Consider the following 13,330-nt stretch of genomic DNA (forward strand, 5'->3'; position numbering starts at 1 on the left):
CAGATTGCTCTAAGTCACATTCGAAAGTCAACTAGGCCCACTGAACACTGGGCATTTAAATCTCCATGTGTATAATATCTTCATGTGGCTCAAAGTTGGAGGCTGCTTTGTTGTTTGTTGTTGTTGTTAATGTGGTGGTGAGGATTGAACCCAGGACCTCACACATGCTGGGCAAACACTCATTGAATTTAGCCCTCCACACACACCTTACATTTTATATACTGCTTTGCCTAAACTTCACTTCCACATCTAGAAAAGTAAGTCCAGGCCAGGTGCTTCTCTGGTTTATGCCTCAGTAGCAACAGAATAGCTTCTCATTGGTCGTGTCTTAGTTGCTGTTCTATTGCTGTGAAGAGACACCATGGCCATGGCAACTATTATAAAGGGAAGCATTGAATTGGGGCTGGCTTACAGTTTCAGAGGTGTAGTCAGTTATTGTCATGGTAGGAAGCATGGCAGCGTGCAGGCAGACATGGTGCTGGAGAAGGAGCTGAGAGTTCTACATCCTGATCCACAGGCAGGTGTGGAGAGCCTCGGCCTGGCGTGGGCTTTTGAAACCTCAGGCCCAACCCCCAGTGACACTCCCTAAACATTTCAATATGAACCTGGGGGGGGGGCATCTTATTCAAACCACCACAGTAGGCAAGCACATTTCTGTGGCCAGCCATCAGGTTCACCCATCCAATACTTAAAAACTTTTATTATGAAATAATTGAAGTACATTAATCATCAGTGCATCCCCTGGCATTTTCTAAACTCCGTTTCATGGCTGGACGAGATGGGGGAAGGGGGGACGTAGAGTTCAGTTACATTTCTGTTTTCTCTTCCTTAATAGAAAAAGTAAAACACAGTACACCCCCGGGAAGATACTGTTGTAAGAACAACACAGCCGGCTGAGAAAGGAAAGGCTCCTGCCCTCCACGGCCAGCATGATGTAGGCAATGATGAGCTGGGTATGGGCCCAAGTGAGGGCTCTGTAGAGCAGCCGCAGCGGCCAGGAGCTGATAGATTCATTGGCAAAAGTGTGAATCAGATAATCGGCTTCCACCATTACAGACCAGCACAGGAAGCCAAACACCTGCCCCGGATGGAGCCCGTGCCACCAGGCGGAGAAGGCAAAAGTCTGCAGCACGGGCCAGCGCCGGCTCTTCTGGAAGATGAGCCGCCTGAGCCACCGAGCTGTGCTTCGGTTCCACTGCCGGGCGAACACGGAGATCCTGTGGGTAGTTTCCAGTGTCCACATGTCCACGTCGGGGATGTATCCCTCCTCCCCAGACCCGTGGCCAGCCTCGGACCCAAAGCCCGCCGCGTGGAGGAGACAGTCGTCCAGGATCCAGTGGGAGTAGTAGGTGAGTTTGAAGAGCCCGGCTGTGGACCACACCATGTAGATGCACTCCAGCTGCTGGCAGTGGTCCAGCCCGGCTCCTGCGCTCGCCACCCTCCTCAGCGCCACCTGGAGGCACTCCAGCCCCACAATCTGCAGACCCCTCCAGCCCAGAGCCCAGAGAGACAGACCGGGGTGCAAAGAGCTCGGTCTTTCAACACAAGCCCGGAATCTCTGAAAGGAACACAGGGGGCCTCCCAGGAGGGCAGGGAAAAAGAGCAAGTAGCTGACGTAGGGCAGAGCCTCACTCGGGCACCCCGACAATGAACTCCTGTCCCGGGTGCCGCCGGACGCTGCCTCCACTTTCCCCTCACGGATGTCCAGCGAGAGCGACGTGACTCTCTGCGTCAAGAGCATGAGGGAAGAAAGGGCGATGTAGAATCTGAAAGATTTAAATAAATGCATACATGAAGCCGAGCCGGATTTAGTCCGCTCTCTCCTGTCCCGTCCTGCCCGTGGATCTCATAGCAAGTCGTAATCCACAAAGGCTCTTAAGATTCTTTCAGAACCACACATTATTCCACGGCAGAAAGACTAATCGTTGGTTAGAAATGAAAAAAAAAATGATGAGGAATACTGTGGGAAAATATTGATGATAATTTTTTTTGAGACTGGGTTTCCACTTATAGCTCTGGCTGAGCTGGAACTCACACGGCTACTCCCGACTGCCTTCCAAATGCTGGGATTAAAAGCTCTGTGCCGCCAAGTATGGCTGGTTATTGTATATACAATATATCTAAATTTTTATATGTACGGATGTGTTGCCTTCATGTAAACCTGTGTAATACTTACATGCCTGAGGAGGCAGAAAGTGACTTCAGATCCCCTGGAACTGGAATTATGGATGGTTGTGAGCTATCATGTGGGTGCTGGGAATCGAACCTGGGTCTATTGTAAGAGCAGCCAGTGCTCTTAACCACTGAGGCATCTCCTCCTGGCTACAATATTTTAGAATGACTTATACAGGGCCAGACAGATGGTTCATCGGTTAAGACACTTAGGTCTGAAATCCTGAGTTCAAGATCCAGGACCCACATTTTTTTTCAATATACGTTTTAATTTAAATTAGAAACATGCTTGCTTCACATGACCATCCCAGCACTCTCTCCCACCCCTCCTCCCTTGCCCCTCTACCAGCTCCCACCCAGCCCCCCACCCAATCCCTACACCATTCCCCAGAGAGGGTGAGGCCCTCCATGGGGGATCTCCAGAATCTGTCACTTCATCTGGGGAGGGCCTAGGCCTTCCCCCATGTGTCCAGGCTGAGAGAGCATCCCTCCATGTGGAATGGGCTCCCAAACTTCATTCGTATGCCATGGTAAACACTGCTCTACTACCCTAGGCCCCAGAGATTGCCGAGGCCTCCTCACTGACACCACATTCAGGGGGGTCTGGATCAGTCCCATGCTGGCCTCCCAGCCATCAGCAAGACCCACATTTAAAAAAGAAGAAGAAGAAGAAAACTGCCTCTCAAAAGTTTCCTTCTGATCCAGACAGTAGTGGTGGCACATGCCTTTAATCCCACTACTCAGGAGGCAGAGGCTGGTGCTTTGTGAGTTCAAGGCCAGCCTGATCTACAGAGCAAGGTCCAGGACAGCCAGAACTGTTACACAGAGAAACCAACCTAGTCTCAAAACAAAAACAAACAAACAAACAAAAAGGGCCAGGCAGTAGTGGCACACACTGGGAGGCAGAGGCAGGCGGATCTCTGTGAGTTTGAGACCAGCCTGGTCTACAAGAACTAGTTCTAGGACAGCCTCCAAAGCCACAGAGAAACCCTGTCTCGAAAACCCTCCCCCCAAAAAGAATGTCTTGTAAATATTAGGGTCAGAGCCAGTATGTGATACATACTTGTAATTACCACACTCAAGGGGTTGAGTCAGGAGAATAGTAACTGGAGGCTTGTCAGTACTATAGAGTAAGTTCTAGAACATTCCATATATTAAAAATAAAATAAAATCAAGAAGAAATTTAAGACTGGAGACATGGAGGAAATTTGATACAAAAGAAACAAAAATTAGTAGTGGAAAGATTACAGGAAACTGAAGTTTTTAAATATAAGTCAGGCCCTGGCTGTAATATTCTGGTAACAGGAGATATACGCTGAAAAATACATCAGGTGAGTGTGGCTCTCAAGCAACTGAGGTTTGTTTTTTACCTATATCTGAACTCTCATCAAGACACCATCAGAGATTCTGCTAATGAGATGGCTGGGGACAGCCAGAGAAAATGACAATGACCACTGTCGAGTCAGGGAAACAGCAATGTCCCCAGCCATGGCTATGTCTGTCTGAGAATCTGACTTGAAGACATCAGATCCTCCTGCCTGACTTGTCCTGAAAGCGAGGTCACTTCCAAATACCGACTCTCCTTCTGTTATTGCAGGCTGTGTCCCCCAAATTCACATCCTGACGTCTCAACCCCTGGCGACCCTGAGTGTGAGTTAAAGAAGTGATTAAAGTGACATCATGTGAGCAGACACTCATCACACTCATCCAACATGACTAGAGAATTCGGATGCACACAGTCACATGTGTATGTGAACACACACACACGCATACACACACATGCGTGTGCACACACACACACACACACACACACACACAGGATGACCATGTGACAGCCCAGGAGAAGGTGGTCGTCTACGCCGAGGTGAGAAGGCTCAGAGGCAGCCACTGCCTCTACACCACCCTTACGCTTCCAGCCCCGAGTTCTGTTGTGTGTATCACCACGTCAGTGGGCTTTGCTACCGCAGCTCTGGCTAGCCAGCACATATTGTCATTTCGCATCTGCCCCAGCCTTCCTCCCATCCACTCAGAGCCTGTTCAACTTGCCCTTCTGGCCTGTCAGGTCCTGGCTTCCTACTGCAGTCCTGATTCATCATATTCCAGACAACAATCCCTCCCACTTACCATCTAGTCTTTCCCAGTCACAAGCCCTAAGTCAGTCTCTGTCCCCCAACCTAACCCCCACCCATGTGTGTGTGTGTGTCTCTGTGTATCTCTGTCTGTCTGTGTCTATGTGTGTCTCTGTGTGTCTATGTCTATCTGTGTCTCTGTGTGTCTATGTCTGTCTGTGTCTCTGTGCATCTTTTGTGTGTGTGTGTCTATGTCTGTGTCTATGTGTATGTCTGTATGTTGTTCTGTCTCTGTGTGTGTCTGTGTGTGTTGTATCACATGTGGAGGCCAAGAGAGAACACGGGATGGAGTCCCTGCTACTGTCTACCTTATTCCCTTGTACACTGAGTCTCTCACTGAACCTGGAGTGAGGCTGGCTGTCATTGAGCCCCAGTGACACTCCTGTCACCACCCCCCCACATACACACAGAGCTGGGTTTGCAAGTGCACACACAATCAGGCCTAGCTTTTTCCATGAGTTCTTGAGGTTTGAACTCAGGTCCTCAGATTTGCACAGCAAGCACTCTTGCCCACTGAGCCATCTCTTTAGCCCGCAACTCTGAAGTCTTGGTGAACATTGTCTTAATTTTTTTTGGCTTGTTGTTTTTGAGACAAGGTCGTATGTATCCCAGGATGGTCTTCGATTTGCTATATAACTGAGGATGGCCTTGAACTCTTGATCCTCCTGCCTCTGCCACCTTTGTGCTGGGGTTACAGGCAGGCGTCACCATATTTTTTAAAGGTACAGTGGGAGTGGCAAATCCAGTGAGCTAAGAGGAGATTAAAATCAGTGACCTGCTCAGGGTAGTCATAGCCTGTATTCCCTGAGTGGCACAGACCTATGCCAGCTGACAGCCTTGGGGCACCAGGAACACTAGGAGCAGACAAAGATACTCACTCCCCTACGCTTGTCACCTCCCCTGGCTCATGACACGTGTCTAGTCTGTAACTAGCTCTTGGCTTTTGTTCTTTGTTGCTTTCTAGATTGGGTGGATATCCTCCTTGGGGGTGGAGGGAGCGATGAAACAGCTGAGTCTGAAGAAAGACAACACACAGAGGCAGCCAGGGCCCCCGTGATTCGGCTGTGCCAAAACTGCCAAGGCTGAGATGAGCAAACCGTCATCACTGCCAGGCACAAGGACAGTTACAGCGAGTACCAGATACCAGGCATCCGGACAGCAACATGGAACAGCTCTGTGTAGTCACAGAAGTGCATTGATTATCTCTAATACCACAGCCCCCCCCCCAAGAAAGCTATTACCAGCTCCGTTATTCCTTTTCTAGGAAAAGAGGTTGCGCCTAGGGAGAAGCTAAATAGCTTAAGAGCACACTCCCCGGAAGTGCGAGGGTTAGAGTCAGCTTGGTACCAGCAAACGGGGGCCTTTACCGGACAGACGCTGGCTCTTGTAGGTAGTATTCGGTGTAGTGAAGACCCAGGTGGCACAGGGTCTGCCAGCCCATCTGAAAGGAAAAGGTCAGCCCGTGGACCTCCTGTGGACCACGTGAGGAGACCAGAGCCACAGCGCAGAGAGCGGGGGTGATGATGAGCAAGGCGTAGGGACCCATGGCAGCCAAGGCCAGGACACCTCCTCCAGCCAGGAGAAAGAGGTACCTGGAAGAAAAGAGACAACAAAGATGACACTGAGGACACTGTGGCGATGAATTCCATTCTCATCATCCCAGGGAATCTAATACAACATGTAGAGAAGCTGTGTTGTTGCCATGGTGAATCTTCCACTCTGAAGGAAATGGAGCCAGATCCCTTGTAAACTGTTGCCTCGGGAGACAAATTCTGCTTCTTCCCGTGGTGACCCTGGTGGCTCTTGCATGCCTGGCATACGAGTTGCTGTAACCACTAAGAGCCTGTGGTGGTTTGAATGGGAACGGCCCCATAGGCTCATGTTGGAATGCTCGGTCCCAAGTTAGTGGAACTGTTTAGGAAGGGTTAGGAGGTGTGGCTTTGTTGGAGTAGGTGTAGATTTATTGGAGGAGGTGTCTTTTGAGGTTTCAGAAGCCCATGTCATGCCCAGTCTCTCTCTCTCTCTCTCTCTCTCTCTCTCTCTCTCTCTCTCTCTCTCTCTCTCTCTCTCTCTCTCTCTCCCTCCCTCCTTCCTTCCCTCTCTCCCTCTTCCTGCCTGTAAGATGTAAGCTCTCAGTCCCCTGCCTGCCTGCCTGCCTGCCACCAAGCTTCCTGCCATGATGACAATAGACTAACCCTTTGAGACTGTGCAAGCCCCCAATTCAAAGACTTGCCTTGGTCATGGTATCACTTCCAAGCAATGGAACAGTGACCAAGACAGTCCAGACACCTTGACAATGGGACTTCTCAGGATCTAAATGAGAATCTGGGCAGTGGTGTCTCAAGCCTTTAATCCCAATACTTGGGAGGCAGAGGCAGGTAGATCTCTGTGCGTTCGAGGCCAGCCTGGTCTACAAATCAAGTTCCAGGACAGGCTCCAAAGCTACACAGAGAAACCCTGTCTTGAAAACCCAAATAAATAATAAATAAATGAAATCTACCTGAGAAGCAATGCGAACAAGTGTGGAAGAACTAGCAAGTGTCCCATCCCCAAAGCAAAGAGCCTCCCTTCCTCAGAGTGTGCATCACCCAGTGCTTTTCAAAGAGCTGGAGAGAGGAGACACAATGCCTCTCTCAGACAAGTATTTAAACACATAAGCAGCAAATCTTTATGCCAAAACACACCTCCTCCAATAAGCCCTTAACCTGCTCCAACAAAGCCACGCCTCCTTCATCCTCACTACTGTGCCTTGGCTCTTAGGAGCTCATCGTTTGTTGGGTTTTTTTTTAAAGATGTATTTATTTATTGTGTGTACAGTGCTCTGCCTGCATATATGCCTGCAGGCCAGAAGGGGGCACCAGATCTCACGATAGATAGTTGTGAGCCACCATGTGGTTGCTGGGAATTGAACTCAAGGCCTCTGGAAAAGCAGTCAGTGCTCTTAACCTCTGAACCATCTCTCCCGACCCTGGGTTTTTTGTTTGCTTTTTAAGTGTTTATGGTTTATTAATCTCCTTGTGAAAAATCCACAGTTACTCCAGATCGGGTCATTGCAGAATCTCCTTCATTTCTTCTCTGCTGCAGAAGACTGGTCGTTTCTCTCTTTCTTCACCCCATTCCCACCTTCCTTCCGCCACTGCCTTGCAGTCTTCTTCATCTCATGCAATTCATGGCTTCCTTCCTCGTTGTGCAATCCAAGAAACCATAAATTATCTTGCTACTGCCGAAATGAGAGCTGACCCAAATAAAAGTTGCCTTGCTGGGCATGGTGTCCCACGCCTGCAATCCCAGCACTCAAGGGACTAAGGCAGGAGAATTACAAACTCTAAGGCCAGTCTGGGCTTTATAGCAAATTCCAGACTTGCCCTGGACTATACAGTGAGACATTGTTTCAAAAAGAAAGGAAAAAAAATAAAAAGCAGCCATCTGGCCATCTTTGTACGTCTGGCCAGTTTTCCCCAGTTTTCTTTCTTAGTACCACTGCCTTCCTAGTGTGAAGATTCATTGCCACTGAAAAGTCATGTGGTCAATACGTCTCCCATGATGGTGAACGGTGTTCAGACAGCCAGGGAAGCAAAGCACAGCTGTCGCCTTCAGCATTGTAAAGTGCCTACATGGAAGCAACAGTGTGTGCCCCGGTGCTCAGGAGCCTCAAGGGGGGAAGATGCCCAAGGGCTGGAAGAAGCCATAGTGTGTGGACTTGGTTCTTCTTTCTGTGTTCTACGGAAGGTTTTTCTTTCAATTTTGACAAATTAATAAAGCCGGAGGAAAGCATCAGAATACCTGCAATGTGGGCTACCCCAGGCACAGTGAGGTAGGCATCAGAATACCTGTAATGTGGGCTACCCCAGGCACAGTGAGGAAGGCACCAGAATACCTGCAATGTGGGCTACCCCAGGCACAGTGAGGTAGGCATCAGAATACCTGTAATGTGGGCTACCCCGGGCACAGTGAGGTAGACATCAGAATACCTGTAATGTGGGCTACCCCAGGCACAGTGAGGAAGGCATCAGAATACCTGTAATGTGGGCTACCCCAGGCACAGTGAGGAAGGCGAACAAGGCTTGCATTTCTCTACTACTCAGATCCCAGAAACACGATCATCATAGGGTGTGGGTACAGCGCCTCACACATGTTAACCAGTTTCTTTTCTGGGACACCAGCAGATGCCTCAGTGTGAGCAACTCCATTACATAAATGTTCCAGACCATTCCTGGGCCCTTTTTTTAAGCCTATGCTTGGGGTGACTCATCCCATGTCACCCCAATTAACACTATGGCCTAAGCCTTCACTTGCTCTGTGTGATGGTTTTAATGAGATTGACTCCCATGGGCACATATAAACACCAAATACCTATACATGTGTACAGTGTAGGGTGTATAATTTATTGTGTGCTTTTGATTTCATTTCTAGGGCTTCTGCTAGTAATGAGCAGTACTGAGGAGGCTGAGATCATACAATCGTGAGTTCAAGGCCAGCCTGAGGTATATACAGTGAGACCCTATCTCAGAACCAAACAAGTAAACAAATGTGAGGGTTAGGTATGTTGTAGATGGAGTTTCTTTCCTGCTTGGGCCCACAGCCCCTTAGTCCCAAACAAATACACAGAGGCTTATATTAATTATAAACTGTTTGGTCTATGGCTTAGGCTTCTTACTGGCTAGTGCTCTCTTAATTACTAATCCATAACTATTAATCTGTATTTCCCCACATGGCCTTATCTTTCCAGAGAATGCACAGGTGTCCGACCTTCCCAGTGGCTACATGGCATCTCCCTTGCAACTCACTCTTTGTTCCTCTTCCCAGAGTTCTCCTCGTCTTTTAGCCCACTTCCTGCCTGGCTACTGACCAATCAGCATTTATTCATCAACCAGTAAGAGAAATTTATATTCACAGCATACAGGAGGACACCCCTGTCGGGATGTGACTCTGATAGAGCCCTTGATAGCATGTCCAAGGCTCTGGGTTCTGTTCCTAACAGGGAAGTGAACTTGACTGCAAGGCAGGAGACAGACATTTTTTACATTTCACAGGTAAGGAAAGGGTCCTCAGGAAGTTTATTCACATGCACAAGGACCCATTGAGACTCAATAGTCTTGGGGCTGGAGAAATGGCTCAGTGGTTAAGAGTACTTAATGCTCTTGTTGTGGACCTGGCTTTGATTCAAAGCATCCATGCTGGGTGGATCCCAACCATCTGCAACTCCAGCTACAGGGGATCTAATGCCCTCTGATGACTTCCATCAGCTCTTGCACATACATGACGCACATACACACACTCAGACACACACACAAATAAAAAAAACCTCAACAGGACGTGTGAGCAATCTTGGCTTTTGAGTAACTGCGTGGGGGTTAACCCTTGCTGTTATACTCACTTCCCTTTAGTGTTTTATGAGTCTTTGTGTGTGAAAGCTTCTTTTTAACTGTCTCCCCTCCCCACCCAAGCTGGGTGGTGGGGGGGTGGGGGGGTGCACACCTTTAATCCCAGCACTAAGGAGGCAGAGGCAGGCGGATCTCTAAGTTTAAGATCACCTGATCTACAGAGTGTGTTCCAGGACAGTCAGGCCACACAGAGAATCCCTGTCTCAAAAAACAACAACAACAAAAAGAAAATCTGTTTCTCTATCATCATCTCTCAGAAACAAGGGTAAGGGCCACCTACCAGCTGTGAACACAGGATAACATACCCTAATTTAGTCAAACTCAGTAACTGCAAATATTAAATGCAACTAGATTTTACTTAAGATGATCCACTAGGTCTAAGAGGTGGTGCTTAGCAGTAAAGTTCGTTTTCAGCGTATGAAAAGCCCTGGGTCATACTCTGAACACACGGACACACACACACACACACACACACACACACACACACACACACACACACACAGCTCCACTAAACAAAAAACTTTGTTTCCTAAATAGGAGGTGGTTTGGGCAATAGACTGTTGATTTTCCAGAAGGATCCTCCACGAAGCCTTCTTCAAAACCGGGTGTGCTTTTAATATACTGACTGTCACAAAGAAAATGTATAACCAAGTTATCAGATCTTTAATGATGCCAATTTTAGATCAAATTGAGATAGAATCCACCAAGATTTGTTTTAACTTATTTCTCAAAAACAAACAAACAAAACAACCAAAGGCAAATTTTAAAACTCATACTTTGTTAGAGTATAGATATAACACACCAGCAATATTTTCCATACAGCTTAATTTCATGGTAGGCAAAATCCTACAAAACTAAGACTGCTGAAGACTAACCAGGATCTGTGGTCAGCACAGAGTATACATTTCAGGATTTCCAGTATCATCTCAATATCTACCCATTTCACATGAACCTATCTATCCATTTTCGAGTCAATGCAACAAAGTTAGTTTCTGAATCAGTTTTACTCTAATACAGAGGTTCTCGACCTGTGGGTTGTCACCCTCTTGAAGGGATCAAATATCAGATATCCTGCATATCAGTTATTTACATTGCAATTCACAAAAGTAGCAAAATTACAGTTATGAAGTAGCAGCTAAATAATTTTTTGGATGGGGGTCACCACAACATGAGGGATTATATTTAAGGGTTGCAGCAGCAGGAAGGTTGAGAACCATTGCTATCCTATAGACAATCATTATCAAGTTGTGATCAGCGGCAAGGGCACTGCCCACAACACATGCAAAAAGTACAAGCTGAGAGTAGCTAGTGTGTGGCCTTCTATGCACAGAACACTCTGGACTTTCCATCTCTAGATGGAAAAGCAATGTTAGCCATCCAGCCTACCTGGCCCGGGTGGAAAAGGAATCCATGATGCAGAGATAATTAAACAGAAGGGCAAAGGGGAAGGCAGCCCCTTGATAAAGGGATACGGGATGGAGGCAGAAGAGTTGGAGCCAATCCATAGCGAACCCGGAGCACACTTCCTTCCTAGAGCTCTGCACTGGTGCCCTCCTGCAAGGGAAGTCACAGCCAGGCTCTCCCCGGCCTTTTTATGTCATGCAGAAAGGCCTGCACAAGCTCTGGAGATAAGCAGTGTAAAGGTTGGCTTCCTGATAACGGACCCCAGCTATGGGAACCAAATGACACTGTGGTATTCTCTCACCTCACTGTGTTTGCTGAAAAGTCGCTCTCAGGGCTTGTACCCTGCAGGCGACATGGCAGGCTATTTGCCTTTCCAGCCATTACACTGACATATATTTTCTTCACTAAGTTAATGAAAAAACAAAAAAAACTACTGTTGTGGACAAAGAGGCCTGGACTACGGGCAAAAGGAAGGCAGATCCACAAGACAAAAAAACCAAAACAAGATTCCTCTTTTCAACTTCCTCTCCTACGGTGCCTTTCTCCCATAGCAACACCACCTCCAACATGTACCTGTTCCTTGATTAGTTCATTTTCTGCCCATCGTGAGCAAAAGGAGGGCTCTACAAGGGACAGGACACTGTTTCATTTATTGCCATATGTCCAGCATGCAGAACAGGGATCAAACCTATTTTCTATTCATTAACCATTTATTGAAGTTAAGGTTTGGGGGACGAAAAAGTGTGGGGAGGAGCTATTTGAAGAGAGTCTTTTGTTTGAAGGATGGGTAAAGCTGAGGAGATAGATGTCCTTAAAGCAAGATAGGAGTGAGAGGCCATCTGTCTGTCTGCTGAGCCCAGAGCATTGCAAGACAACACAGCATCATGTAATAAAACACCAGTCACCCTTCTGTTCTGATTACTTTCCCCCATAGGCACTCATTAGGCTGAACTTATTTCTTTTACTGTTGTGGTGGTTAGAAAGAAAAGGAAGTGGCACTATTAGGGGGTGTGGCCTTGTCTTGTTGGTCTATGGAGATGGCTTAGCAATTAAGAGCACTGGGCCATTTTCCAAAGGAGCCAGGGTCTATTCTCTGTGTCCGCATGGTGGCTCACAACTATCTGTAACTCTAGTTCTCAGGGGATCTGATGCCCTCTTTTGGCTTCTGAGGTCGCCAGGCATGCATACGGTGCACATACTCCTAAGCAGGCAAGGCACCTACACACATAGTAAAGATGATGAAGTCAACCGAAAAATGACAAACCGAACAAGGCACCTACATACGTAGTAAAAATGATAATACAACTCGTCAACTGAAAAATAATAAACCACACAACAAAACAACATCAGACACATAACTCCCAATACAATGACATACTATGAAACCAGACAACAAAACTTCTCCCAAAGTTGTTAATCCTCTTGTTCCATGTGACTCTGGGAATGAACTCAGGCTTTCGTTCATGCTAGGCAAACAGTGTACCAACTAAGCCAAATCTCTGGCCTCCATTAAGGCATTTCTTGGTGTGATTAGAATCCAGTACCTAATTATGTTTAGGAAACAGATTCTCCCAGGGTGAGCCTGATTCAATCAGTTGAAGGTCTTCAGGGCAACACCGAAGTTTCCCTGAAAAAGAAATTCCACCTGTGGCGGCAGCTTGGACTTTCAAATGAAAAGTCCCAGCTTGATCTACGGATTTTCATCTTGCACAGCAGGTCCCCAACAAACTAATTCCTTGTAAAAACCCTCGTGATTCATATTTCCCGCTGGTTGTTTCTCAGAATGAATGCTGACTGTGCCACCTGGGATTTAAAGAATTAGAACAGTAGTTCTTGACCTGTGGGCTGCCACCCCTTTGGGAGGTTCAATGACAGGGATCACCTAAGGCCATCGGAAAACACAGACACTCACAATACAGTTCATAAAAGTAGCAAAATTGCAGTTATGAAGTAGCAATGACAATGATTTTATGGTAGGGAGTCACCGCGACATGAGCAACTGCATTAAAGGGTCACAGCATTAGGAAGGTTTGAGAACCACTGGATTAGAAGATGCCAGAAGTGCGGGAATAGCAGTAGCTAGAGGTGGAGAGTCAGCTTGGTTTCTTGAAAGTGTGAGAAAGAAGCTTGAGACGACCGTGTCTCAGAGAAAAAGCCGCATGTATGCATGCACGCATACATACATACACACATACATACAGATACATACATACATGGAACGGGAGGTTTAAAAACTGGATT

General features: G+C 47.3%; 1 protein-coding gene across 1 annotated transcript; it reads right to left on the reverse strand.

Annotated features, from left to right (window-relative positions):
• Positions 1 to 680: 680 nt before the first annotated feature.
• Mboat4 (membrane bound O-acyltransferase domain containing 4) lies at positions 681 to 11,247 on the reverse strand. Its single transcript, XM_005066615.3, has 3 exons — positions 11,072 to 11,247; positions 5,669 to 5,893; positions 681 to 1,766 (listed from the first exon to the last, which is right to left on the reverse strand). The coding sequence occupies exons 1-3, from the start codon at positions 11,188 to 11,190 to the stop codon at positions 803 to 805; spliced, it is 1,308 nt and encodes a 435-aa protein (XP_005066672.1). The 5' UTR covers positions 11,191 to 11,247; the 3' UTR covers positions 681 to 802.
• Between the last annotated feature and the right edge of the window lie 2,083 nt (positions 11,248 to 13,330).

This window comes from Mesocricetus auratus, unplaced genomic scaffold (assembly GCF_017639785.1).
Source record: "Mesocricetus auratus isolate SY011 unplaced genomic scaffold, BCM_Maur_2.0 Super-Scaffold_100026, whole genome shotgun sequence".
Taxonomy (NCBI): Eukaryota; Metazoa; Chordata; class Mammalia; order Rodentia; family Cricetidae; genus Mesocricetus; species Mesocricetus auratus.

Excerpts from the sequence above, each read along its gene's own strand:
- Mboat4 (XM_005066615.3), bottom strand. The coding sequence starts at position 11,190 with ATGGATTGGCTCCAACTCTTCTGCCTCCATCCCGTATCCCTTTATCAA. Across the intron at positions 5,894-11,071 it reads TCCTTTTCCACCCGGGCCAG|GTACCTCTTTCTCCTGGCTG; the intron begins GTAGGCTGGATG and ends CTTTTCTTCCAG. Across the intron at positions 1,767-5,668 it reads CAAGAGCCAGCGTCTGTCCG|ATTCTACATCGCCCTTTCTT; the intron begins GTAAAGGCCCCC and ends TAAATCTTTCAG.